The 27,990-nt window shown below is 43.3% G+C and overlaps 1 protein-coding gene and 1 long non-coding RNA gene across 4 annotated transcripts; one reads left to right on the forward strand and one right to left on the reverse strand.

Moving 5' to 3' along the window:
* Window positions 1-344: 344 nt before the first annotated feature.
* Window positions 345-5,018, reverse strand: LOC132327853 (uncharacterized). The gene is made up of 3 exons (XR_009486628.1): window positions 4,878-5,018; window positions 2,170-2,467; window positions 345-1,704 (listed from the first exon to the last, which is right to left on the reverse strand). It is a non-coding gene; the product is annotated as an uncharacterized LOC132327853 (long non-coding RNA).
* On the forward strand, window positions 4,262-27,965 carry SEPHS1 (selenophosphate synthetase 1). Of its 3 annotated transcripts, none has more exons than XM_059847490.1 (9): window positions 4,262-4,408; window positions 7,519-7,780; window positions 10,875-10,978; window positions 15,258-15,365; window positions 16,169-16,323; window positions 17,139-17,229; window positions 20,162-20,261; window positions 21,785-21,997; window positions 26,629-27,965. In XM_059847490.1, exons 2-9 carry the CDS (start codon window positions 7,588-7,590, stop codon window positions 26,841-26,843), a joined length of 1,179 nt encoding a protein of 392 aa, XP_059703473.1. In that variant the 5' UTR covers window positions 4,262-4,408; window positions 7,519-7,587; the 3' UTR covers window positions 26,844-27,965. The 3 variants fall into 3 exon arrangements, with proteins under 3 accessions (XP_059703473.1, XP_059703472.1, XP_059703474.1); XM_059847489.1 differs by lacking the exon at window positions 4,262-4,408 and adding an exon at window positions 5,069-5,209; XM_059847491.1 differs by lacking the exon at window positions 4,262-4,408 and adding an exon at window positions 5,369-5,490.
* The last annotated feature ends 25 nt before the right edge of the window (window positions 27,966-27,990 follow it).

Below are 27,990 nucleotides of genomic sequence, written 5' to 3' on the forward strand. Positions count from 1 at the left end.
GGTGCTGGAGCATCATCCAGGAGCAGAACCCCAGGAGCCCTGCCATGGGTGCTCCCTCCATGGAGGATGCTCAGCTGTGTGCAGGGGATAAATACAGCCTGCAAAAACACAGAGGAAACCACTTTCTCGAACTGCTGTAAACCATGATGGGAATGTTTAAAAGAAGCTGCCAGGCAGGTATGATTTACTTGGCTTTTGATAAAATCTCACATCAGAGACTATTAATGCACCTTATCAAAGGTTAAAGGGGCAAAGTCCCCATTTGGCAACAGAAAACAAAGACAGAGAACATCTGCTCCTTGAAGCAAAAATGAGCAAAGACCGAGGCACAGCAGAGGTCAATACTGGCATCATTACTATTTAATACCACTTGTATATTAATGAGAGGCAGGAAAAAGACAAAAAACAAGGCCAAGAAAGCCAACAATAGTCCAAACTTTACTTTGTCAAAATAGAGGCAGGTAGGGAAAAAGCCATGCTGTGAGATGTGCTTTACATGAGAAATTAAATGATCACACTAAGGTTTGCCAGTGGAAGTAGTTTCAGCACATTAAACATCGTATTCAGCCCAAGTGGGGCTGAACCAGCTGGTCCCATTTTACCAGCCACTTCATTGTGAATTCTGAAATGAGGAAAAAAACCCCAGACAAACACTTTCGCTGTCATTTCTTACACTGGTTTTAATCAGCCAGTATTTCCTCATGCTCTTGTGATGCCACAGTTTCTTGGTTACAAACATTGCAGGGGAAGGCTGCATTGTTTTATTAAAAAAAAAAAAAAAAAGTGTCTGCTGACATTTAAGAAACAGAACAGGGAGAGTTCAAGCTCTGATCATTTTGTAAACACCAAAGATGCAGGACCAAGTCAGAAGCCTACATGGATCAGAAATATTGCTTAGCTTTAACCCGGATGTGTACACAACGAAGCACCTTGGCCAAAGAAATTTGAGCTGCTAATAATCCACACTCCAGGTCATCCATGGAAAAAAGACTGATGAAATGCAGGCCCTGCACCTGCAAAGGCTACAGACATCTGTCACGTCCTCAAGCCAGCACAGGAGGCAGCTGGCTTTGATGAGTGATCAGGCACAGAACAGAGGGCTTTACCTTCTTTTCTTTCTCCTTTTTGCTCTTCCTAAAGTGTGTGGAGCAGTCCCTTCTCATGGGATTGGACCAAATTGCTCCAATCATGGAGTTTCTCCTGGAAGTTTTGGACACAGATGACAAAAAATGCCTTTGGGAGGGAGGGAGAAAAGTGAATGTGATCAGTATTTAAGTCTAGAAAACCACTATTGGACTCCAGGAAAATGTTCCATGAAGCTGGTGGTTCCAGCAGTGTGGGGCCTCCCCAGGGCTGCTGGATCCATCACTACTCTTTCAGGGTTTTGTTTATGATCCTGCACAAAAAGGACATTCCCCTGTGTGCACAGGATTCCCTTCCTGATGCCCTGATTCCCTTACAGCAGCTGTTCCAAGCGTGGACCCCTGGAGAAGCAGGGGGCAGGTGAGTGCTGGGTGCAGCAGCACCCCTGAAGCTGCAGTGCAGAGGTGGCTCACTGCTCCTCTTGGCTTGGCTTCCTTGGCAAAGCCACTTTTCTACCCCTTACCTGTGCCCACAAAGCCTCACCCCAGCACAGGCAGCAGGGCCTGGGGCACACATCCACAGGGACACATGCAGATCCATCCAAGGATGCTCCATCACTGTCTGTGACAAGAAATTGCTTTTAATTAATCAGGGCTTCAATTATGTGCAGTTCTCATCCCTATACCCTGGTCCTGGTTAGCTTCAGCTCTACAGAGTCACATCTGTGGCAGTACTAATGAGCATGAATTTCCAAGTATCCATGTTTTCTTTCAGCCATGTTGCCACCTGGAAATCTCAATTTATTTTATTTTCCCCTCTGTTAAAGAAATGTCTAGTCTTTACAGATGTGGGGAAAAAAAAAAAAAGAAGATTAAAATATGATCCAATTCCCTCTTCCCTCCAAAAATATCAGAAAGGAAAATCATTTAAGTGAGGGCTCAAAATCAGCAATGTTATCTCATGGTTTTCCTTATGCTTCATGTTTTGGTTTTTTTTTAAAATGAGGTGCTTGTTGTAGAGGTAATGGCTAAATGCTGGAGAAATGTTAGATCAGAGCATCTGATTTCCAGCTCTCAAGATACTTACAGGGTTTTTTTTCAGATTGAAATCATCTCTCAAGGAACACACAGACGTGATACAAGGCTAGTGCTCAGCAAAATCAGATCGATGGCAATCAGAAGATTCCGAGATCTTCCGCCTCCTCTCCGTCTGGGAGGAGGGAGAGGCACTAAAGGGTTCAAATTCCAGGTCAGGACTGCAGATGCCACGTCCTCAATTCATCTCTGCTGTCAAAACCATCAGCCAAATGCCCCACAGCTGCTCACTGAGAAACAGCTTCTGTGTGTCGAGTTTGAAATGCTTTCAGAGAGCAACACGGAGGAGCCTGAAAATCAATTAATTATACAAATATTAGTGACTTCCTAAATGTGCTCAGCACCGGGAGCTCCTATGCACCTCTGGTCCCCTGCACCACAGTCCCGGGGCACTACATTCTCTGGGAGATAAAAAAAGTAATTAAAATCAGGCAAGAAAAGCAACACTTTATTTTTTTTCCTCTTTCTGCTTGTTTTTAGACGAGACTTTTTCAAAGCCAGTTGCACGAAAAGCAATCTTTGAATTAACAGGCAATTACTTAATTAGGTACTTAGCTGCAAATTACATGAAGCAAAGTGCCTCTTTTATCTATTTGGAAATGTAAACTGGGCCCTGTGCTATCCCTAACACAGAAATTCCCTCCTTTCTAGAGAAAACTTGTCTTGCAAATAAAGCAAGAGACTCATCTGAATCCTGACTTTAATGTTTGGGAAAAGGGTCTTTGGAAGCACAAAAAGCACTTCCAGGGAGAAAAATGAACTGAGAACACACCAAGGAATTTAGGAATTCAAACATGTTAGATTCCAGTGATTTGTACATGAAATGCATAGGAAAATATGGGATGCTTTGCAAATCAGTGATGGAAAAGGGCTGAATTGAGCAAGCAGTCTGTGACAATCCTGGCTGTTGGCTACTAAAACACAGCCCAGCATCCTAGAGTCGTGCTGAACCCATCACCACCTGCTGCAAAAGAGGATTACATTTTTCCTGAAGCATGCCCAAAACCACATTCTGGGTAAAAAAGTCACCAGCTGACACACCTAGTCACAGCTCCTGCTGTGGTACCTGCAGCCTTCCATGGGCCACACACTGATCAAACCCCTTGGAGATGACACCTGAGGAAATGACACCTCTGTCTCCCTGGGGCCACAGTCTTGGCTCTGCACTCAGAAAAATTTAATGTTGGCTAAATTTTGCCCTTTGTCAGGTCCATCTGACACCCTCACTTTCCTTCTTGCCCAACATTTTGGTGTGACATGGATCAAATGTGACTTTTTGTCCAGTTTCGGTGGAGGACCTGGCCCTGCAGGTGCCAGGTCTCCTCAGCTCTGGTTGAATTTCCCACCCAAATTGTTCCCGATCTCAAAGTTTTCATATTGAAGGAGAGGGTGTCAGAGCAAGGAATTCTACAGGCAGACTCGTGCTTCTCAGGGGAAACATCAGCCTGTGTGAGGAAGAATTTCTTCTCAGAAAGGATGATTAGACATTAGAACAGGTTCCCAAGGAGGTGGTGGAGTCACCATCCCTGGAGGTGATTAAGGAAACCTGGATGTGGCACTCAGTGCCATGGTCTGGTTTGTCAGGGTGCTGTTTGGTCACAGGCGGGACTCGATCTCAGAGGTCTTTTCCAATCGATTTCTAATCAGTTCTGGGATTAGGGGAAATGGCCTTAAACAGAGACAGAGGAGACTCAAAGTAGATACCAAAGAAGCATTTTTCCCTGTTCGCTTGCCCAGACAGGTGGTGGAGTCACGGTGCCCGGAGCTGACTTTGGGCGATGAGGTTCAGTGTCTAAGGGGTTACAGCGGCAGCGCTGCCTCGGACTGCTCCATCTTAAAGGTCTCTCCCAGCCTCGAAGGGACCGGACCCCCCACACACACCCGGGCTGCCCACAGATGCCGAGCTGAGGGGCGGGGGCGTGCGTGTGTGTGGGGGGGGGCGGTGTCGCGACATGTCGCGCTGCAACGGCGCGCGCCCCCGCGCGGGAACGCGCGTGGGATGCGGTGTGAGGGGGAACGGGAGGGGGCGGGAAGGCGGGAGGGAAAGGGAGGGAAAAGCAGGGAAAGGGAGGAAAAGGGGGGGGTTAACCCCCCCGTGCCCGGCGGCGGCGGCGGCATTTTCTATTCAGGCGGCGCTGAGGGAGCCCGTCGCGCCCGGTGCATTGTGGGACCGCGCTGGGAGTCCCGTTCGCGGGAGGAGGCGGAGGGCGAGGAGGAGGCGGCGAGAGCCGGTGAGAGGGAGACCTGAGGAGGGAGGAGGAGGAGGAGGGGGGGTGCAAGGCGGGGAGATTTAAAGGGGAATTCGCCTCTGCCGTTCCCGCCGGGCCGGGCGCGGGGGGTGGCGCGGCGCGGCCGAGGCGCGGGGTGCCCGCCTGGCCCGGGCCCCGCCGCCCTCCCTCGGCCCGGCCCCGGGGGAAGGGCGGAGGAAGGAGCGGGGATGGGGGGGCAGCGCCTCACCGCGATGCGGCCGCTTTAAAAAAATTTGGACGCCGGCAGCGGACGGGTTAAATTTTTCGCCCGCCGACATTTTTTTTTTTTCCCTTTTCCCTCCTTCCCCCCCCCCCCCTCCATTTCTCCCCCCCACCCCCGTGCTTCTCTCCCTTCCCGTTACGGAGTGTCGGCGTTGGGGGGTTCTGCTCCCAACATCCCACCGGCCGTCCCCGCCAGCGAGGGGTGAACCCCGCCCCGGTGACACCGTACCTGCACGTGGGGACACGGGGGACACCGCGGTCGGACACCCGCGGGCTCCGTCCCCGCCGCACCCCGGGAAGGGGCCGCTGCCACCGCCGCTCCGCGCGCAGCTTCTTCCACCTCGTCCTCTTTCCCCGCCGCCTCTCCGGCTGCACAAAGAGCGGCAGCGAAGGCCCCGGGTTTGCCTCTAAAGGCAGCGGCTGGAAATTTAAGGTGTCCCGGAGCCATGTCTGCCCGCAGCGCTCCCCGCCGCATTCCCCGGATCGATGGTGGTTGCAGCGCCTCGCCTCGTGTGGCTCGGGCGGTCGGGCTGGCGGTGGGTGCGCTGGGGTTTGTTTGGGGTATGTACCTGGCTCCAGTTCTCCCTCCCTCCCACCCCTTTTCGCTCCTGTGCTCCTCTCTCTCTGCTGTTTAGGAAGGCAAGGGTTAAACTTTAGCTTTTAATATTTATTATGCCGCTCTTTTAAAGTAAGAAACGTCTGGGTTAGGAGGTGTTGTCTGCTGCTGGGGAGGGATGCTTGTCACTCACATCGCAGTGCTGCATGGACTGCCAGACTCGCAGAATGTTCTGAGTTGCAAAGGACTCTCAAGTGCCATCAGTCCAGCTGCTGGTTCTGCGCAGGTCAGCCCCGAGAATCACACCTTGTGCCTGAGAGTTGTCCAAACTCTTCGTGAACTGTGCTAGGCTCGGTGCTCTGACCACCAAAGTCACCAAAACTTAGAATGTTGCTCCCTGGGGAGTCTGCGAATTACACAGTTGCAAGCAGCTTTAATCAGCTCTTTATTAGAAAAGTTGCCGTATTCTTGCACTGTGCATGTTTTCCATTAAATGAAATCATCTTGTTTGTTTCACGAGTTGTTTTCAAACGGGGAACTGTGTCCTTACAGTCCTTAAGGCTGCAAAAAGTTCCTGGTAGGCTGTGGCCTCTGCATCCATCCCTGTGTAAGTAGGCAGGGGGTGCTAAGCTTATTGCACTTACTGGTTAGATGAAGGAATATGTTTCTCTTGCGGGGCAAGCTGCTTTTTTATAATTTTCTGGAATTAATTAGAATGAAGCGTTTTAAAAAAGAATGAAGAGAAAAAAAAAATCCCCCCTCCTTGAAAAGCTTTTGTCTCCTATTTCTGTTGACAGGTTGTTTTCCAGACACTTTTTTTTTTTTTTTTTTTTTTTTTTTTTTTGCAAGTGCTTAGTGTCTTGCATTGGAAGACAACGGCTAGGAACTGAATTCATTGCTCATCCAAGACACGTTCTTGTAACTAGAGTTTGGATTTCTGCCCGAGCCTAGGCTTTGGAAGATTTGTTTTAAATAAGCGCCACACCTCCCAGAGAAGGAGGGAAAACACAGTGAAGGGGAGTTGGGCTTCACATCAAAAGTTCTCAGGGAACTTAAAACTTCAGTTCCTACAAATTACAGACAATAAATTGACTTAAAGGTTTATGGAACAGATGTGCTTGTTAATAAGTGCTGTGGAGGGCAGATACAGCACAGTCTGTAGACTTACTTCTTTCCTTCATTTAGCAAAGTTGAACTTGGCAAATACGAGTCCCTTGAATTCTTCTTTTCAGCTTAACTCATTAGGGCATGACCATCAGTATCAGGTTTTGTCAGTGGTGCCACTGAACTCTGTTCTTGTTGCTATTACATAGGATCCTTGCTTTCTAAGAAACGAGACAGATTGCTTTTAGTAATTCCTGAAAACTTGTTCTCTGAGAAAGATGAATTGTATTTTATCACAGCCGTTCCAGTTTAGAAGTCAGTGTCTCAGTTAGGCCTCTTATTAGTTTTGGAGTGTGGTGGATGTGACTCAGAGTGGAAAAACGTTCTAAAATTAGACATGCATTGTTAAGAATTTTATTAAATGAATTGCATCAGTGTCTTTTTACATTACTCTTTTAATGGACAATTCTCTGATTTTCCGTATCATTAGTTGACTAAAAAAGGGCTGAAGAGGCAAGAAACTTTTCAGCATTTTTTTGTCTGTGAACATGCTAAAAGGTAAACTGGCATGCTTGTAGGTGAACCACTCTGCCTAATTACAGCCTCTTTGTTCCTCTGCTAGCTGTACCAACAGAACACCAGGACTGTGTTTTCTCCCAAGGAGAGCAGGTGTATTATGAACTTCAGCTTCTTACTTCAGGACTGAAGCAGGGCCATTATTTGAAAAGCATCCCATTTTTGAGATTAATATGTTAATGGCTAAAATTATGACCCCACACTGAGCTGAGTACAAACAGATGTCTGTGCTGAGCATGCTGCAGGACCAGGGCCCAAGCTGCCTTTTGGCCTCTGTGCTCTGGGAACTATTTTTTCTTTCATTACCTCTGTGTTAAATGAGGACGGTAAGTGTGTTAGATTCTTTTTTAATGAAAACCTTACGCAGCATATCTGGAAAAGAGCTTAATTCTCTGATTCACCTGGCATAGTTATAGTTTTAAATGTCAGAAGGTAGGATGAGGAGTCATCCCTTTGTAGTCATAGGGAAATGAGTTGTGTGAGATGTGCACACCTGTCTTAACAGGTGAACAACCATAACGAGCACTTTCTTTTTCTTTTTACTTTCACCATGTGGAAAACACGCTGTCTTGCAGATGATAGGACTTTCCAATGTTCCCTTTTTTTTTAATTGTTATTTTTATTTTTCAATAAGACTGATCAGCAGAGAAACTGATCCCGTTGCTCTGGGGTGGGAGAGGCCGGCAGTCAGTGGGAGAGAACCATGTCTGTTCGGGAGTCCTTTAACCCAGAAAGTTACGAACTGGACAAGAGCTTCCGGCTGACCCGATTCACTGAACTGAAGGGCACAGGCTGCAAAGTGCCACAGGATGTCTTACAGAAACTGCTTGAATCTCTACAAGAAAACCATTTTCAGGAAGATGAACAGTTCTTGGGGGCAGTTATGCCCAGGTTGGGTAAGTAGTTGCTGCTCTGGACATTGGTGATCCTTCTGCTGGGTTTACTTAGTGACACGATCACATTTGTGGTTTGTTTAACCAGTTTGAAAATTGTGTGTTGTATAATGCATGCACAGCATCCAGAAGGCTGAAGAATGAATCTCATGCTGTCATTTGTTGGCATCTGGGATACAAGAATATTATCTTAATTATTTAACATCCTGCAGTGCACTCAACTACAAAGGCAAAACACTCAGGAATGGCCATTGTGATGGGCACATGCTTAGGTGTTAGTCTGCTCCTCCCTTTCCCCCCAGTAGATGCTGTGCAAACTGAAATCCTCTCAGTTAATTTCTAGACTTTTATGTTCATGCATTGAATTTGGAATTTGATGCAGTGGATTAATGAATTTGGATGACTCCCAGGTGAATTTCCCCTCTTCCTCCCCTCCTCTCTGTTCCTGGGTCACAGAAATTGAGCAAGAGAGCTTCCTTGCTTCAGCTGACTGGGAGCGAATTGTTTCACAGTTGTCATTATTCCTTTGAGTCCTTTCCTTGTTCCCCACTCTAACTCTTTTGCTCACCTGTAGAAGCTGCCTGGGAAAGGCTGCCTTTCCAAGACCTCTGTGTTCTTGCCAGCTTCACTTTCTCTTTGATATTTGCACAATGATGCAAGCAATAAGGGAAAACAACCTCCACAAGCCACCTACATGGGGAACAGGGCAAACGTAGGTATTTTGATACCAGCTACTGTACCTAATATTGATATAGATAAATTAATGTAGATAATGTGTTTAATGACACTTTTAATTCTGTTTGTCTATTTATTCAGCCCTGCATATTCAATCTCTTTGCAGTGCAGAATGGTTTTTTTCCCCTCAACTTAAGAATATCAATGGAGCATATATTCTGAAGTAGTTATCAGTTTAGTGTTCAATAACCTTATTTAAATTTATATAAACATTACTAATTGTCTATTAGCAGGCTAACAGGCTGCAACCCACTATTCTGGTAGAGATTGAATATAATCAGAGATTAGTAAGGCACCCATGCTCTTGCTTAAACAATGGGGTTCTTTGTATGAAGTATCTAAGCAGCGATTGTGTGTGAAGCTGGGGTGGCACTATAATTTAATATTCCCTGATAGAGGACACTTCCATCTTTTTTCATCCTCAAATTGATATTTATATGTATTTTTCTAGATTAAGTAAGCTGTTCACAGCAGCATTTCAGTTTGGCAATTTTCTAAAATCAGCAATAGTTTGGTTTAGGCTTTTCTCTTACAAACTTACAGGTTCTAAACAATTATGGAACTGCTAGTAGACTTCTTCTACAGCTATATGAAAAGGTATAAAAGTAGATTTACATCATCAGTGCGTAGGTGTGATACTATGTAACAGAAAAGCTGTTAGTAATAGAAGGTGAAGAGTTCAGATCTCTTTTAAAATATGCTTTTGTGATGAGTATCCCTTTAGCAAATGTGTCTTTGGATAAGTTTGGTGTGAGATTTACATTTGCCTTTGTCTTGTGCTTAAAAGATATAGACACGTAACTTTGCCCCCTATGCATAGGCATCATGCTTTTGAAATGCAGTCAGGAGGGAGGTTGCCAGCAGCAGGTTCAAGCTCTCCCCTTTTTAGTTCTGCAAGAGATGTTACCCAGAGCAAACTTAAATACGACTGTAAGAAACTTTTTAATCTCATGTTTATTCTCAGAGCTGTTACAGATCTGAAATCAGTTATGGCTCTGAACAGATTCACTTGTTATTCAGAGCTGTTTTGGTGGAACATTAACACAGCCTCAGAAGATCCATCATCCTAGCCCCTTGGTCCGTCTGTCAGAGTTGGTTTTGTAGCATTATGGCATGAACGGGTGAACTGAGGGCAAAACAGCTCCTGCACCTGATCCACTTCTCTGTGACTGCTTATGTGCCCTTCCCTGGAGGCACTGGATGTCAGGCATAGTGGCTTGGGAGCTTCTGTGGAGATTGAGCCACCCTAAATTACTGCTTGAGAGCTTGTTAGTGCTCTTTCAAGGCAAGATCTCTTTCCTCTCTAGGCAGGGGTGGCAAGATCCTCTCCACCTATATATTGATTGCCTGGCAGATCTCTGTCCCCTCAGATGACAGCAACTTGCTCCATCCCTATACAGGACACTGCCAAACACTGGTTTGTAGCTCATGCTAGGGTAGTGTGTTTCATAAATATATGGTGAAAAGTTCCTGTGTGACATCTGCTCCCTAAAAATGGGCTATTTTGAAGACTTGCCCTGTGGGGCATGCAGAGTAATTCCAGGTAGCTTGCTGCCAGTGCAGGAAGGAGGTAAGCTTCCTGCCATTGCTGCAGGGCACAAGGCTATCCACAGGGGAGTGTGGCTCAGCCAGCATGTTGTGATTTGTCATCTGCCCCTTTGGTGTGGGCTCTTCCATGACAGCAAATGCTGGGAGGTTCTAGTATCACATGTTCTGTTTGAAATATCCACTGCCAGGGAAAAGGTTGTGGTGCTCAGAGTTGTGGTTTTCTCCAAGGAGTTCTGTATCTATCAGATGGTCTGCAACCTTCCAGCTGTGCAAAGCGAGGCTAATGCAGTTGCTAAAGCTCCAAGAGGGTGAATCATCTTTCACCAAGGGCCTGGGCTGTGGCTTGTGGAGTTCTTGTTCATTCTGAAGTGAGGGAATGTCCTTTATGAGATGCCGTGTCCCTTCACAACTGTCACTGTGTTTTTGTTGAGATCGGAGTGACAGGAAAACCTATTTGCTTTTGACAATATCAGTGTGCTTAGTTCCTCTTAACTTTAAATGTACTTACATAAAAGCACAGATGTTCTTGATGTGCTGCTCTGCTGTTGCAAAAGAATAAAAAAGCATTGTAGTTTAGTTCTTGCCTTCAGCCATTTGCACTTATGTTCAGTTCCAACCAGGAGTTTTCTTTCTTTGCTTGTTTTTTCCTCTTACTTGTGCTGTGTGCTTTTTCTGGCAAAGGAATTTGCCTTGTCTGTTTAGGCAAGGTTAGGAGTTGTATTTCACAGACGTGTTTTATAAACTCTTTTGTTAAGAGCAACAGATAATTTAGGGCACAGTTACCCACCTCACTTATGGATTTCTGTCTTTGCAGGAATTGGGATGGACACTTGTGTTATTCCATTAAGACATGGAGGTTTGTCATTAGTCCAGACGACAGATTATATTTATCCTATTGTGGATGACCCTTATATGATGGTAAGTTGGCTAAATTTGGTTCTTGGGTCTGTTGCTGATTCAGGCTTCTCACCAACCTGGTGGCAGCTCTGACATTTTCTTCTAGATGTGTGGTGCTATTTGTGTGATTAATTGCATTCAGAGTCTTTCCTAAATAGACATGAAGAGGGAAAGGCATCATTTCATCCTGGAATCTCCCATGTTGGCCAGGAATGCTGCAGTGCTGCTTTCTGTGTAGGTGAAAGTTGGGAGAACTGCCACCTTTAATTCAGATTTCCCTTCATCTCTTGTTCTGTGGGATTTGGTTTGAAAAGCCCAAAAGGGGTAAAAGGAGCAGCCTGTGAAGTAGCAGGGAGTAAACTCCGCTTACAAGCAGAACCACATTGTAATTGGCCTTTTTTGAGATACTGAAATAACCAGGTAACCCATTAGAACTGGAAATGCCTAATGTCAGTAGTTGGCAATAGCACCTGGCAATTTCAGAGTGCCTTGTGAACACCAGCTTTCCTGTGGTGCTTCCTCCACCTGAACATGGATATGAAATGACTGGTTGGAAGGTGTATGCACTTGAGCCTTGGTTCATTCTGTGTTCCTGTTGACTTGAACAGAACCTGGGAAATAAATGAGCTTTTAAAAATACTTTAATAAAGGTATAAGGAAATGTTAATTGAAAGGTGCTAGAATTAATGTTTTATGTGCTGCTGTCAGTTTGTTTGCTCCTTTTGTTTTTGGTTTTTTTTTTTTTAGCATGTTTGACCGTGTGTTGTGCACATATGTAAGCCTAGGTCCTGTAATTTCTCTTCCAGGAGAGCTCTCTTTCTGCAAACTGAGCAGCCAAAAATCTCAGGCTGGCCTCTGGAGTATGGAGTTATTGAGCTCTCCTGAGAAATTTGATTCAAGTGGTTGCTTTAATATCATGTGGGAACTTGTCAGGGACCAGAGGAGAAAAAATGTTTTGGAGATCTGTGTTCAACTTTGTCATCTGAGAAACTCTTTTCTCACCTTGTAACAAAAACTTGAGGGACGTTGTTGAAGGCTGTGGTGTAGGGGGAGGGCTGCTTTATTTGGAGATACAAATGCCACAGGAGTAGATAGATGGGCCTGTGCCCAGATGAGGTTTAGGTCAGTGTGGTAGGAGTGGAATGTAAATTTGGCCTTAGTCCAGCTTCAGTGGTTGCATCATAATTGCAGTCTGTACTGTGATCCACATGCACCAGCAGCTGTAACCTTGGTGCTGTCTAACTCTCAAGTCCTTCACTTTTCATTCTTGAGGGCATTTATTTTAATCTGGTGGCTGGGCACTTCCTAATCTGTTTACATATGTGTATTTCTTCCTAAGAGCTAACTGAGGATAGGGGTTCTGTCTCAAGCCTTCTTGCTGATACCACCAATGATGATCCAGCAGGATATTGCTCCTGGACCCTCTGCTCAGACCTCTCTCTTGAGGGCAAGAGTACCCCAAGGGACAGTATAGATTACCTCTTACTTGTGTGGACCAGCATTGGTTAGAGGACAGTCAAATACAGTTTGTCACGAGGTTTATGGATGGTTGTTACAAGCAGAGGAATTGTGAGACTTGGGAATTTTGAGTGGGTGTCCAGGCTGTATAAAGGGGTGTGCTCTGGCCTCCTCTGTTCAAGAGATGCTACTGCTACCCTGCTTCTCCAACTGCTTCTTTCCCTGGTTTAAGTCCAGGTGTTCCCTGACCCACGCCTGTTGTTACTGTGGTACCAGTATCACTCACCTGCAGTGCATACTCTCCTTGCCCTTCCCCTCAGTCTCCTTAGCCAGGCACTTCTAGTCTGGTTTTGAGTGGGTGTTCCCTGATCTAGAGTCTCTTCCTTTCTCTGTGCACAGGGTTTACCTGCAGCTCCTTATCTGGTCTCTCTTCCTAACTGGAGGAGAGGAAGCAAAGAGGGAAAGCCAGAATTGCAAATGAACTCCTGGGTGCTATGATGGGAAGGGATTAGGAAATAGCTGAGGAAGGCAAAACTGCTTGTGGACTCAGCTGAACTTCCTATTTCTGCTCCAGAAAACAGCTTTCGCTCTCATACTGCTTATTTTAAAACTAAGTTCTGCAGTTATACGCAAAATCATTCTTCCTTCTTTTCCTCTTTCTCCTTCACTTTCACTTTGTCCTTGAAAACACTCAGTCCATGTGCAAAATTATCCCTAGGATGTACACCTGTAAAATCTGTAGCAAGCATGGGATTTATTTAGCTTAAATGGTTTATTAGAAAAGTTACAAGTAATCAAAAAAAAAAGTTTCAATCCCTAGTAGTGAATCCTGGCCTCTGTTGTAGCACTGTGGAGACACCTGTTTGAGTACAGGAGCAGGGAGCTGGCTGCTTTGACAGAGTACATCTTTCCCCTTCCATCCAGGAACCTTTTTGTTGCTGTTTTAGGAACCTTCACTCAAGACTGGAAATGGCTGTCTGATTCTTCATCCTTTGCCCTTACAAATAGTTCTCTGTATTGCACACAGGTCTTTGTGTTTCAGGGCACTGTGCAAGCAGGCAGGTGACCTGCAGGACCTGGCCAGGCTGACCCCTGTCTGTGAGCCCTGTGGGGTTGGCTGGTGTTCACAAGAGCCCTGTGTTGTTCTCTCTTGTCTTCCAGACTTGGGAAGTGCACTTCCCTGAATTTGTTTCCATAGTGGTTTTGGCAGTTGGCAAAAGCATTATTAGACTGACCTCTTACTATCAGAGGTATTGTCCTTATGGTTTTAAAAACTTATCTGTCATTCCTAATAGGGAACAAACCAGCAGTTTGCTTGGTAAATACTGAAGATAACAGAGAATGGCTTGATAGATCCACAAAAGGGAAATGGCAGGCCTATAGAAATTTAACAGCTAATATCTATCAAATAGTGCACTACACTTAATAGCTTAAAATTTAAGTTTTTAGAATATATTCCAGTTCCAAATATCAGGGATTCCCCTAGTGCCACCAAAAACTCTCAGATTTATGAAAAACTGTATTATATTTATTTGGAGATGTTATTTCATGTCATCAGCAAGTGAAGTAAGTGCCTGAAAATATTACTTCTTTGCAAATTGTATCAAATAAGCATGTTGTTGCTTTTACCGTGATGGTGTTGCCTTTGAACATAATGAAAAGCAGAAACTTAAAATCTTAAAGCCAGGTGTTGGTTACAGTTCTGCAGCTGTAAACTTTAAACAACTTCCATAAAATGCATGGAGTATTCCAGAGTAGCACAACAGAATTTGTCCTATATTTTAAAATATCTTGCTGACCCTTAGGACACACAATGTATAAGGCAGTTCTGCATATTCATCAGGAAACTTGATATGTCATCTGTGCTTTCCATACCTCAGAAACCCTGACTCAGATCCATTAATTTAGTAAAATTAGAGAAACTAACCTCATGCAATGTGAGTGATGGCTTCTCAGTCCTGTCAGCTTCCTGGCTTCTTAGAGCAATCTTCAGCAGACAGTTTTGTCTCTTGTACAAGTTTTTGTTAGTGGAGATACTCACATGCACACACAACAGTCAGTAAAGTTGTTGGTGCTGTAGCAAAATTCAGCCTGATCTTGTCGCCTGGAAAGTGACACATAAACACATCTCTCACTATGTGAGTGGTGGCAAATCCAGTTCCTGAGAGCCCTGAGCTTCTCTATTCCCTGTACATGCTGTCATCCCCAGAGCAGAGGAAGCAGCCCAGTGTGGGTGTGTGCTGGCAGCACAGCTGTATCCTCCGGGAAGAGGAGTTCTGTCCTAGAAACTGAGGATTGCAGACATGGCCTCCAGAGTAGGGTAGGGAACAAACATCTTTCTCATCAAAGACCCGTCTCCTGCATATTCTGATGCAGAAGTTCAGCAATATGTGCTTTTTGGATTAAATTCCTAGCAGTTGTGAATTCCATACCATCTCCATCAGGATGTACAGTTTTGTGCTGGAATAAAGTTAACAGGAATATACCATGTTGATTAAACAGAGCTTGTTATCAGGGACAGACTACTGATCTTAACTTCAGCCTCTCAGATTGGGCATGCAGTGTGAACTCTGGGATTCCTAGGGAGTCAGTGGGAGAGTGTGCTGATCCAGACAGCTGGGATGAATTCTCTCCATACCTGTAAAAGGAAGGATACCTGCACTTCTAGGTGGGCACATAGCACATAATGGACCATACCACATCTCTAGTTGGGTTTCTTAATGCTGTGGAGTAAGAAGCTGTGTCAAAGTGCAAACTCACACTGGAAGCTTTGCTTGTGGAAAGTGTTTAAACATTCACCAAGAGTACTGCAGATTTTTTTTCTTGTCTCTTTGTTTTTCAGGGACGAATAGCGTGTGCCAATGTCCTAAGTGACCTTTATGCCATGGGGGTCACAGAATGTGACAACATGTTGATGCTCCTTGGAATCAGCAATAAAATGACAGATAGGGTAAGACTTTTGACACTTTTTCTTGAAGGGAGAGTCAAACAGCTAAATGTGCTCAGAATGTATTTAACTTTAGTGTATTTTCTCCTCAAAGTTTGAAGCTGTGTAAAGAAAAGATGGTCTTATTGGGTGGCTTAGTTCATAGGATCTTGCTTCATAAACATTCTGAGGTCATGTGCTAAAAGTTCAGTTTTCTGTGGCATTGTAATCTGCTGCCTTCATCCCCACCAAAATGGGGTGCCTCCTTTTATCAAAGGCCAGCATTTGATGGCCAGTTCATATATCAATCTGGATAGATAATTATGATTTGGTTTTGCTTTTTTTTTTTTTTTTTTTTTTTTTTTTTTTTTTTTTTGTGGAATAGATCAGCATGTTTGTTTTGCTGTAGTGAAAAAGGGATGTTTATCCTTAGAAGGATGTAAGTTGAAACTTTGTTGGGCAATGGAGCCCAAATGCCATCTTGGTTAAATGTTGCCTTTTAGCACTGCTCTGCTGTGGCTCTACCTGATTACATCCGCAGGATAATTGTTCTGAGTTTCCAGAACTCTGATTACTCTTATATGACCTTTGAACAATGTTTCTTCAATGTGAGAGTGTCTTTGCACCTCTTCTACACAGAGCTGTAAAACTGTAACTCTGTGGGATAACATGAGGTTTCAGGAGGCCAGACTCTTCCTAACCATTGCTTTTCTGTCATTAACTATTTCCCATGAGGGCATTTGGTTGGAGTGGTTAAAGCCTTGGACCAGTCTTGAAATTATTACCACTGCTGTGTATGGAACTCTGACTTCTGTTTTGATCTCTAGGAAAGAGACAAAGTGATGCCTCTAATTATCCAGGGTTTCAAAGATGCAGCAGAAGAGGCAGGAACATCTGTTACTGGTGGCCAAACAGTGTTAAATCCCTGGATTGTTTTAGGAGGAGTGGCCACGACAGTCTGTCAGCCTAATGAATTTATAATGTAAGTTAAATCACTAAACAATCAAAGACACTGGTCTGAGGGATACAATAAAAATTCTTTAAGCACCGTGTTGTGATCTTGTGGTGGGTCTCTGATGAATAAAGCAGTGCCTTCTGCTTGCTTTAGTCCTTAGCACTCAACAAGATGCCACATCTCTTTGTACATATTTGCTTTTTTTTAAACAGGATGTCCTTTTACTTCTCCCCACCCCCCAGTCCTTTTTGATCCTGTTCTCCTTTTGACAGGAGAATTAAGTGTCTAATCTTTAAAGGCAGTGGAGACTGTTTTGAACATGAATTTCTATCACACTTATACATACATTTCTAAGCCATGTCCCAATTATCCTGTTAATGGCTGAAGAGAACTACAGAACTGCTGTCTATAGAGCATTCTGTCCATTTAACAGTCGCTGATTTTGAATGTCCCACTGTGGCATGTTACTCTATACAAATGAACTTGTGCATGATCCTAATGCTGGACATCTTATGCCCTGGGTAAAAAAGGAAAATTTTTTCCTCTATCCTCTCTTATGTCTTCTCAAAAAATTTGAAAGACGAGGTGTAATTTGGTGTGTGTTTGACTGCTAGCATTGTTTTTTCCAAGAAAGAAGGATTAGCACTTTTTAAACAAGTTTGCTGCATTTTCCTCAATAATACTGTGTGGCAATGAATCCCAAAGGGTCATTCTGCAATTAGTCAGTTTTTTAACTGTGCAGTAAGATGTGCGGGTCTGTGAAAATGTAATTATCAGCACTTATTCCTAATAACGTGTTTGAACCTCACTGTGTAGTTAATATATGAATTCTTTGTTTCCAGGCCAGACAATGCAGTGCCAGGAGATGTGCTTGTATTGACTAAACCCTTGGGAACACAAGTGGCTGTAGCTGTCCACCAGTGGCTAGATATTGTGAGTACACTGCAAAAAAAGAAATAGGGAAGAGGTGTAAAGATGACCTTCCTCATTCCCTCCACATGACAAAGTTCAGCTCAGGTGGGAGTCATCTGTCACCTCTCTCCTCCTTCCTCCTTGATATGCTCCAGCCTTCCCTACTTGTGTGCAGCATTCCTTCGGAATCAAGGCAATTTACAATTTTGTGCTTAGTGAGCCCATCTTAATTGCACCTAATTCTTAGTTATTTCTCAGCCATTGCTGTAATAACCAAAATTGTTTACTAACAGAACAACAGACTATCACCCTGGGCAACATTATGCCCTATTCCACCTGCCAAAGTAATTGGCAACACTTGCTGATGGCAGTTAGGGCAGGAATGCTCTCTCTGTGTTCTTGGGCTTTCTGCTTGTGCACATGGAAGTTTATCTGCGTTTCACATGTATTGCCCTGTGCATTCAGTAAGAATATTTCTAGCAGCATTATGGATGTAGACATACTTCCATCTGCTACTTCAGGCAAAAATGTAACTACTGAACTGAAAAGTAACTGCAAAATTGGCATCTGCTTATGTTGTCTGGCTCCCAGTACGTGACTTCCAAATTGTAACTGCTCAGTTTACACTCTAAAAAGATGCATCTTTTCTACTTTTGGGACTGCTGAGCCAAAAGACTGGCAGAAGAGTGAGCTGGAATCTACTTTGGTTTGGCTGTTGGCCACTGTATTGTCAGATGAATTCTAATTAACGCAGCTAGTGTTAGCAAAGTGGGAGAGAACCAGCTTAAACTTTCATTGGAGTCTGAAGTGTGAGCAACAAGGGAAAAATATTTTTCTCCTTCTTCATAGGGTCTGGCCTAGCAACTTTGACCTCTTCAGAATCCTGTGTTTTCCACAGATACAAGGATCAGGGCCTCAGATAATCTTGATATGAAAATGAAGTGAAACAAGATCCCAATTCCATAGTATGTTTTCTGGCCATAATCTTACTTCTTAACATATCTTCTTGTTGTACTGATGAGCAGACTTGCAAATTAAGGCTATTCTGAATTTCCACATATTTCAAATACTACTAATTTCCTCAACTGTCAAACAGAAACACCTGGTCTGAAAAATGAGGACAGCCAGGAAATCAATACTGTTATTATTATGTATAAGCAGAATATATCTTTGATTGCGGTAGGAAAATTTCTGAGTAGCTATGCTACCTTTTCTTTATCTTTGTTTTGTGAAAGTGCAGGGAAAGTGAAAGTAGAATTAATTACCCAACACAAATCCACCTGTAGATCAAATTTTGGTGGGGAATTGGACTTCATATTAAAAAGTGTGTGGGAGAAGGTATAGTATAGCAAGTTTATGCACAGGCAAGAAAGGCAAACTGGAGTGTAGAGATATGCATGCTTAAAGGCACAAAAGGGGCAGGGATGTGCCCCTTCAGAGAGGGTTTTCTTGCTCTTTGCTGTTTTCTACAGACCCTTCCTATTTGGAAATCCAGTCTTGCTTTTATAACGTGTTTGGGAGTTTTTGCAAATTTTTCCACCCTAATTCCCTGTTGAGTAACCCCAGTACCTTCATTGCTCTAGTGGAGAGGAATTTTCCTCCAATTCATATCCTACCTGTGTTTGTGGCTCTTTTACCCTCAGCCTTGAGTTCTGCTTCCATGTCATTTGTGATTTCCATTGCCATCATCTGACCAGTTTCTGTCCTGTGATCAGCCTCAGAACTGTTTTTGAAACCTAAGGCAGAGTGACTACTCAGATTTTTTTCAGTCATTCCCAGAGTAAGAATAATCACTATTCTGTCATCTCTGTAACAGCCACGTCTTATTTTTTTGACTTGGTCTCTCATTTGTGTAAACAAAAATGCTTTTCTTTAATTGGTAGATCCAGTTCAACCTAATATCAGAAACTCTGGTATCACTGCCATTGTTCCTTGGTCTTCAACAATTTATTTATTTTGGCTGACCAGTCTTTCCCCCTTTTGCCATTTCTGGATTCTCCCTTACACCCCTTGAAGTCAGCACTCATTTGTTAAGACAAGATGGTTCCCCAGTGCAGGATCACCTGCCATTTCTTAGTAGTTCCTGCACCTTTTGTTAAGTAAGATGTTTGTTCTATACATATACTTTAGGGAATGGCGGTGTAGGTATTGTAGCTTCAAAAATCCTGTGTTTTCCACCTTTCAGTTCTCTGTAATTTTATTTTCGTTTGGAAAAAAAAAAAGTTAAATCAGTTGTAGTGTGGCTTTTAAAATAAAATAGTTGCTTTGTTTCATTCTGGATCTGGAATCGCTTCAGCTTTGAATGAAACAATTACCCTTTATAAAGGTACTAAGTTTCCTAAATTGTTGTGAAACCCTTCTGGGATGAAGAGCATTTATGGGAATATGATGAAGGGATGAGACCATACCAGATGCTGGAGAGTGGGTAGAAGATGCTGATATTAAATTGTAAAGGCCTTAGTCCTAAATTATTAGGAGTGATTATATCCTGCCTTAGCATACATTCCTCTGACCAGGACTGGTGGATATCAGTGGTCTTTCCTCATCAAAGTGCCCAGGTGTGAAATCAAGAACAATCTCTTAACAACACAAGAAGCCAGAAATTACAAATCTCAACATCTGGCAACAAGTTGTTTTTTTTTTATTTGGCTGTGGGAGTTCAATCCAGAGAGTTGCCTTGAAGGAGTTCTTTCCCAAGGGTAGTTTGTTCCACTCCACTCAGCTGCTGAAGGTAGGATTTGAGGTACTTAGTGCTTAACAGATCTTTAAATGAACTTTGCTGGGGTACAGCAGACTAAGGCACACACCTGACTGGAACATTTTCCCCCTCTTTAACTGTTAAAAAAAAGTACATTTTGGATTAAGGGTTTGGGGTTTTTTTTTAAGTGGTCAGGGTGTGCTTTTAAATGTACAGCTGAAAATCTAAAAGAAACATTTTTATTTCATCCATTAGCCTGAAAAGTGGAATAAAATCAAACTCGTGGTAACACAGGAAGATGTAGAACTAGCATATCAGGAGGCAATGATGAATATGGCACGGCTGAACAGGACAGGTAAGAAGAGATGTGTGTGTTGGAAGGGAGGGGTTGTGGGTATTTCCAATTCCATATCAATTTAATTTCACTGCCTTGGGGAATTGTGACACAGCCACTTTGTCCCTTTCATTCTGCCCCATTTCTCTGCTGTTCAGTGTTAGCAAAACCAGCAAATTAAAATCAAATGCTCTCTTGTAATTATACAGCCAAAACACAAAGCTGCTGGATATGATTATGACTCATGTGAGTGCTGCAAGTAACATCCCAGTGAGTTAAAGGATGTTTTAAAGCGAAAAATACTGGATTTGTTCCTTATTTTCTTGCATGGAGAAGGCCTGGCTGTGATAAGATTAAAAGAATTTGAAATGGAATAAAAAAAAGGAAAAGCTCTATAAGCTTCAATTTCAATTTTGATTTATAAAAAAATTTAACTTTGTTCTAATTCAGTCTTGTACTATGTTTTCTACAGTGTGGAGTATGTATGTGGAATATACTTTTTTTTTTCTGATAGTCTTTTTCCTGTTCCTGTCGTGGTTTTTTTGTTTGTTTGTTTTTTTCTTTGAATTTTGGTAGAGGAAAGGTTCTGCTTTTACCCTAGAAGTTTTAATCCAGGATTTCCCCTCTTCGTTCAAAGTATCTTTTGGCAGAGTGGAGAATGAAGTGTTTCCTTACTTCTCAGTTGAAGGAATGGGAATAGTTAAATATCTCTTTTCCCATTTATTCAGTTTTCATTTCTTATGTCATCCCCCTGGTTTTTCATTCTTTGTCAAAGCCTTCCAGGAAAGATAAATGGCCAGCATTGCTTTGTGGAAAAGAACTGGGTCCTGCTCCTGCATTGGGAAGCACCCAGAGAAAGTCAAAGTGTTCTCAATTTTTGTTTTTCTCTACTCTTGTCAGACACCTTTAACAGCACTTAAATACTCTTAACTGGTGCTATTGTCCTGCATGCAGGGGTGCCCTTTTCCCACCCTGGAGCTGCAAATGTGCAGGAATTTCATGAATGTATAGGTGGGGAGGCTCAGGCCCTTCCCCCACAGCCGCGGGCTTTGTTCTTCAGCTCTTAAACTTCGAGTGTCCACATCTCAAGTTCTGATGTCACCATTGCAGGGCTGCAGGGAAAGATGTGTGAGAAGACTGAGCTGTGTCTGGTCCTTGCCCTTAGTGGAGCAAAGCTGAGCTCAGAACCTCCCTGGCCCACAGCTTTCAGAAGTTTGGATCTGAAGCAAACCCCTCTTTCTTAGGCTGCCAATCTAAATAAGTAGCACGTGTCTAATAGCTCATACACATAAATGAAACTTCCATGACAGATTTTCAGCATGATTTAATGTTGTAAATACAGATTGAATTTTTTAAGTGTTACATGCACTATTTGTGAATTCCAGTTCTCTTCAAGCACGATTTTATTTATTTTATTTATTTAACCCAACCTGGTTTGCATTAAAAGTGTGCAACTTCATTTGGACTGTGCGCAATATTGCTAAAGCACTTTCCTGATAATCAGGTATTTTCTGATGTGTTCTTTCCCCCTCCCTCCCTTGTAGCTGCTGGCCTCATGCACACGTTCAATGCACATGCAGCTACAGACATCACAGGATTTGGGATCCTGGGCCATGCACAGAACCTTGCCAAGCAGCAGCGGAATGAGGTGTCCTTCGTTATCCACAACCTCCCCGTCCTGGCCAAGATGGCTGCTGTCAGTAAGGCCTGTGGCAACATGTTCGGCCTCATGCACGGGACTTGTCCAGAGACTTCAGGTAGGTGACAGCTCTGCCACCCTCTTCCTTCCCTACACCTGCACCTCAGAATTCCATTTCAAATGCACAGATTGGTGCTGTGTGTTCAGAGTCACAGTTGGTTTGGCACCTGGCCAGGCTAATGAGCAGCAGCCACACAGCTGTTCACAACTGACTCCTTCAGCCAGACTTGTAAACCACCATCCTGTTCTGAATGTCTTCTGCTCCCGTATGGAACACTATTACAGAAACCCTGCAACCCTCCAGTTTGCAGTTAAAAGTTAGTGATGATTCTAAATTCTTTTGAAACCTGCTTTTCTCTGTTAACCCCAGAACAGTGGATAACTGGAAATTCCACCGCATCTGGCACAGTTTTCGCAAAAGCAAAGCCACTGGCAGTAGTTTTGCCTGACAAAGGATGGTGTTTGGTTTGGTACTATAAAGTTCAGTGTTGGATGGGCCAGTGTTGGCATCTGAGGCCCTCTCTGTCCACAGCATGCAGACATCCAAGAATACAGCTTACAGCTTTTCTCCTTTACTTTTATGGAATCTGACTTCAGGGATTGTGACAAGCAGCAGAAAAATAAATGTTGCTTTCTGACCCATTTATTACTCGAGTTCAATAAAGCTGCCATGTGCAGTGACAGTGAGTACAACAGATTGCACTGAAAACCTGGCTATGGACAAAAACAGAGTCATCAGGTGATGAGAAAGTCTGATGGTTTTTAAGTTGCCTTATTAAGAGTAGGCTCTTCTCTGATGAGCATGATCACTGTCATCTGCTGGATGTCTTTCTGCTTAACTTTCGTTCTGAATCTTCTGTTTAATTTTATTTTTTCTAATTTAGTCTGACTCTTCTTTCTCTTTGGGAGATGGAGAGATGTAGCAACGCATTCTGTCTTTTTTTCCTATTTCATTTCCCTGCCATCTTCTGGCTCTTCAGAAGTATTACCCATGTTCTCTGCAGTTCACAACAGAGGGGGCCCCTTGAAGCAAAGCAGTTGGAAGATTTGGAAAAAAGCATCACAGTGAGAGCAATCAACTTTTCCCCTAGTGAATACATAATTTACCCTGATCTGCTGAGTTGTTCCTTGGCCCTCTGTGCTTGAGCAGGCACTCTGTCCTACAGAGACTGTGTGGCTCAGATGATGTGTAACAGGATATGGGGCGTGAACCCTTTCCAAATCCAGAGTAAGTCAGAAGGGAGCAGAAATATCTGGTAGCAGCTTGGCAAGCTGTGTCAATAAGGTTGGTAATACCAGTCAGATTCTTAAAATCCAGGAGTCCACATAGCTGGAGTGTCAGTAAATTTATTATTTGGAAAAAGCCCAACAAATGGCATGATACAGAGCTGGAACTGCAAGGTGCCCTTCCAGGTGAGTGGCTGTAGTAGAGGTTTGGATAGCAGTTGGTGTGGGAATGGTTTAGCTGCAAACCGCGTGCTTACGTCTTCAGAGCTGCCTGTCCTGCACCTTGGGGATACCCAATTCTCTTTTCACTGCAGGAATGTAAAACAGTGCAGATGGATGCACTGCCAGGAAGTGGGAAATGCTTGACTTCGGAATCTCTTCTGGGAGTGAGATCAAGAGGTCTTTTTGAAATGCTGAGCAGTTGCATTGTGCAGAGATGGATGATGATGGGAAAAACAGCCAGACAGATCTGGTTGGTGGTGAACCGCGGGTGCCTCAAAACACATCTGTCTGATTTGATCACAGCGCTGTGTTTCTCGCATTAGAGGTGGCCACAGGGATTTGTCACAGGGCAGTGTCTGCCAGATCCCCAAAAGATCTGTAGCCACGTGGACACAGTGGCCAGGAAGCTGAATAATTACCCACAGGCTTCGGGCTTGCACTGCAGGGCCTGGTGTGTGTCAGCAGTGTGAGCTGGGCAGGCTCTGCTGGCATGGCTCGTTAGCATTCAGACCAGGCTGTTTGCACACCTCCTGTCCTGGGCTTGATTTATGTGAAGGCCAAGGCTTGCCTTGCTGTGACTGATACCCAGCTGTGGGGAGGCCTGCTGGGGCTGCTCAAGGCTCTGCTTACTCTGACACTTCTCTGTTGGCTTCAACTGCTAGACACGCTCTGTTTGTAGCTTCTTCATCTGGGAACAGATGTTTTTCAGCTGAGTGCACAGGCAATAAGAAATCTACTGGAAAACTATTTGAATGGATTTTAAGGTTATTGAGTTGGGGTTTTTTCCCCCCTATGTACATTTGCTGGGCACCTGTTGACAAAAGCCAGTGTGGAAAAGATGTATTATGTCATCTGTTCCATCCTTGAGGCACTCTTGCTAATGGTGTAGTCTCCTAAAATTGCACTTTTATATGATTCTGCACTCTCTTTTAGGGAACTCCTTGGTAATGGTTAAAGTTGCTGTTGGGCATTCAAAAGAATGAGTTGTTTGTTAGAGTGGCTACTTGCAGAGATAAGTTAGAGTTACTCTGTTTGGGACATTGATACATGTATGCATTTTTCAGTCCTAATAACTTTAGGATGGTGTCAGATGACTCTTTTAGTGTAGTCGAGGTATCTCAGCAACTTGGTATTTGTGGAGATTGGGTGGAAATAGGCAGATGGATGGAAAAGAAGGGCTGTGTCAGTGCCTGACAAGAGGCAAGGCTAATGATGTCATCCTGTTGTAAGTCATTGTGGGAGAAAGCTATTAGCAGGAGCAAGGACTTGGTTTTGATTCATGAACTATTTATATCTCTGCTCTTAATTACAGAGTTTTGTCTGGCCTGCTTTTGAAGTGTTCTGTGTCTGCTTCCCTGCTTGAAATACTACTTGTTAAAACCAGCAATGTTCAAAGTCTCTTACAAAAAAAAGCCTTTTGTTTTTAAAAAGATAAGCCAGGACAGCCACCAAACATCTGCATCCTTTCAATCCACAAAAAGCAGAGCAGCTGGGAATGCCAAGAACACACTAGCATAAAAAACACCTTAAGGATTTACCCAAAGGGTTAAAGAAGCTGGTCAGTGTACCAGAGAAATAACTATAATCCCTGCATACAGAAAGCCTGCTGCTGGTTGAGAGTAGCCCATAGTCTTTTTAAGCATTATTGATCAGACTGGGATGTAGCCAGCAGGTGGGGAGTGATTTTTTTTTTTTTTTTTTAATTTTGGTCTTGCCAGAGAACGATAAGAGGGTATGTGTACAAGTGATACAAAATTGCAGGAAGAGCCTCTCTGTGTGTGTGCGTGTGAAAAATTGAGTGAAGATCACTTTTCTGCTCTTTCTTGTTTCCTTTTTTTACCATACTTGCACATCTCCCTTCTGGCTAGTTTGCACCTTCTCTGCACTGCCACTTGCAAACATCTCCCCTGACTTACTTGCACCACGACATTAAATTTCTCTTCAATTGGATTTAGAGCCTTCCCTGGGAATGTCACATAATTCCTTTGCAATTGATTTGTCTGTTACATCTGGAGTAGTTACAGCCACTGTCATTCAAGCTTATGGGTTTTTTGTTGTTGTTTGATGGAAATACTGGGATGTTATTTTGAAATGTCAGAGAGGTAGGCATTTTTTGGCTGGCACACTTTTCTTGATACAGAATCTAAAAAAATCACTTTCACACTTCCATTTACCCTTTTAATTAACTCCTCATGTTCAGTAGCTGCTTCTTCATGGCCCTATATGAAAAGTGTCTTTAGTCACCACCGAGGGGACTGTGTGCTTGGAAAAGTGAACATCAAGGTGCCCATTGTGTTGAGGAGTTGCCTTTGGAGGAGGAGGATGAGGATGTGGCATCTGAGCCCAGGGTGACGTGCTCAGCAGGTGGTGGCCCTTTGCCCCAGGGCTGGCTCAGAGCTGGTGGCAGAACTTGTGAGGATGAGAATGCTTTGGGTCAAAGAGAAGTGAGGCTCAGCATGTGCCCAGATTCCTCGGTGTGTGAGTCTACTCTCTCTCTGTATTCTCCAAACATTTTCAATTCACTTGCCAACCTATCTTTTTCAGTGCTTTGGGATTCTAAGAATGGAAGTGCTTTTGGGTTTAATTGTGGAATGATGAGCTTGCTAACTCATTACTGTGCTGTTTCTGAAAGCCTTCATTAGTAAACAAAGTAATTTCTATTGTGTCTGAGAAAAAAACTTACAGGAAAGGCTAAAAAGGTTAGAAAATTGTCAAAGGGGTCACAAGGGCAGTCACAGGGAGTACTGGATCAGGCCTGTGCTTCGTGTTCTGCCTCTTGCATTCTCAGCAGGGCAGTGGTCCCTGCTTTGATGAATGATTTCATTGCAGGCAAGGCGATTACTCACACAATCAGCTGTCACCAATATGTGGTTACAGGTATCTGCATATGACCTTTATCCAAAATGTTTCAGTGTAGAGGCACTCTGCAGTCCTGTGAGGAAGGTTACAATGCTGGTGTTGTTTCAGTATGTCGTTTGTTGGCATCAATACCACGTCCTTTTGCCAACATCTTTTGTGTGCATTTGGCTTCATTTATATGAAACTAAACACTGCATTCAGGCACAGACATCTTGCTGTAGAGCGAGAGCACAGACTTCTCCTGTGTCTTTTCTTGGAGTCTTTGGAGTTCAGCAGACTCCACTGAAGTCACCAAGTGCTTGTCCAAGTAGGGCTCTGGCTGACCAAGGCTAAAATACTTTTCAGTCAGGTGTTCTGATGCTCTGCTCTCTTTCTTTGCAGGAGGCCTCCTCATCTGCTTACCACGAGAGCAGGCAGCGCGTTTCTGCGCCGAGATCAAGTCCCCGAAATACGGCGAAGGCCACCAGGCGTGGATTATCGGCATTGTGGAGAAGGGCAACCGCACGGCCAGGATCATAGACAAACCCCGGATCATTGAAGTGGCACCACAGGTGGCCACTCAGAACGTGAACCCCACGCCCGGTGCCACCTCTTAATAGAGATGAAATAGCTGTTTGTTTTTGAATAGATCTATTCCCTTATCATCCTACAATTTAAAGAACTGTAAAAAGAAAAGAAAACTTGTTGTGTCTGCACATCTGGTGGCCTTAGGTCAGTTTATGAGTGGATACAAATAATAAAATCCATTGCCTTTTTTTCCTGTTACATTAACTGAAGATGCACCTAATCTTGAGGCAGCTTCTGAGTTGAGAATTATATTGTTATCCAATACTGTTGATTCATTTTGAATCTTTAGACACTTATCTCTTGCCGCATAGGCTCTTTTTAAAGGTGCTTTCACGTAGCACAGACATTACCAGTAGTAGTGTCGAATAGCAGTTTGTGTCCTTTCATTATGTGTATATTTATCATGAATCTAATTTTGATGCCTTGAGTGATATTCCAGAAAGGCAATAAATTGACAGACACAGTGGGTTACCCAGTAGTAAGAGGTTGCATGATTGCATTCAATCTTCGATTAAAAAAAATAATTATTTTATTTTCTAAATTTTTTTGTAAAGTTTAGTCTTACCAAGAGCATCTACGACCCTGGACATTGCTTGGTAGTGCACTCAGTTTAAACAGCAAGTGCTGACTTTTTGCATGGAAAGCGCTTCAGAGTCGAAGGAGTCATTTTGAATCTCATTATTTGTAGACCTGACAATATTTACTGTATTATCAATGATTGTTTTCTTTATTGATAGTAAGGACAAATAAATCTTCTTTTTTATTTTGCAACGTGATTGGATGTGCTATAGTGCAACAAAGGTTTTGCAGACCAAAAGGAGGTTACTGTATAATATTCATTTACAATTCACTATATAAATAACTACACAAATAATTTTTAAATATAATCAAACTAAAATAAACCTCTGTTCTGTGGATGGTAGTGTTTAATACATTTTATATTTTGTATAGTGATTACAAGCCTTTTTTGTTTCTTTAAAAATCAGCAGCTGTTTAGTATAATTCTTAGTATTACTTTGTTCTTTGCTCAGTACAATTTTCTGCACGCTTTTGTGATCTGTGTTTAAAACCAACATTGCCAACAATGCAGCTTGAACTTAAGCTTGTTATTCAAAATAAATATTTAATTTTTTTTATTGCTCTTGTATAAATGCATGAACTTTTTTGATTCCTATC

Source organism: Haemorhous mexicanus, chromosome 5, assembly GCF_027477595.1.
Source record: "Haemorhous mexicanus isolate bHaeMex1 chromosome 5, bHaeMex1.pri, whole genome shotgun sequence".
Taxonomy (NCBI): Eukaryota; Metazoa; Chordata; class Aves; order Passeriformes; family Fringillidae; genus Haemorhous; species Haemorhous mexicanus.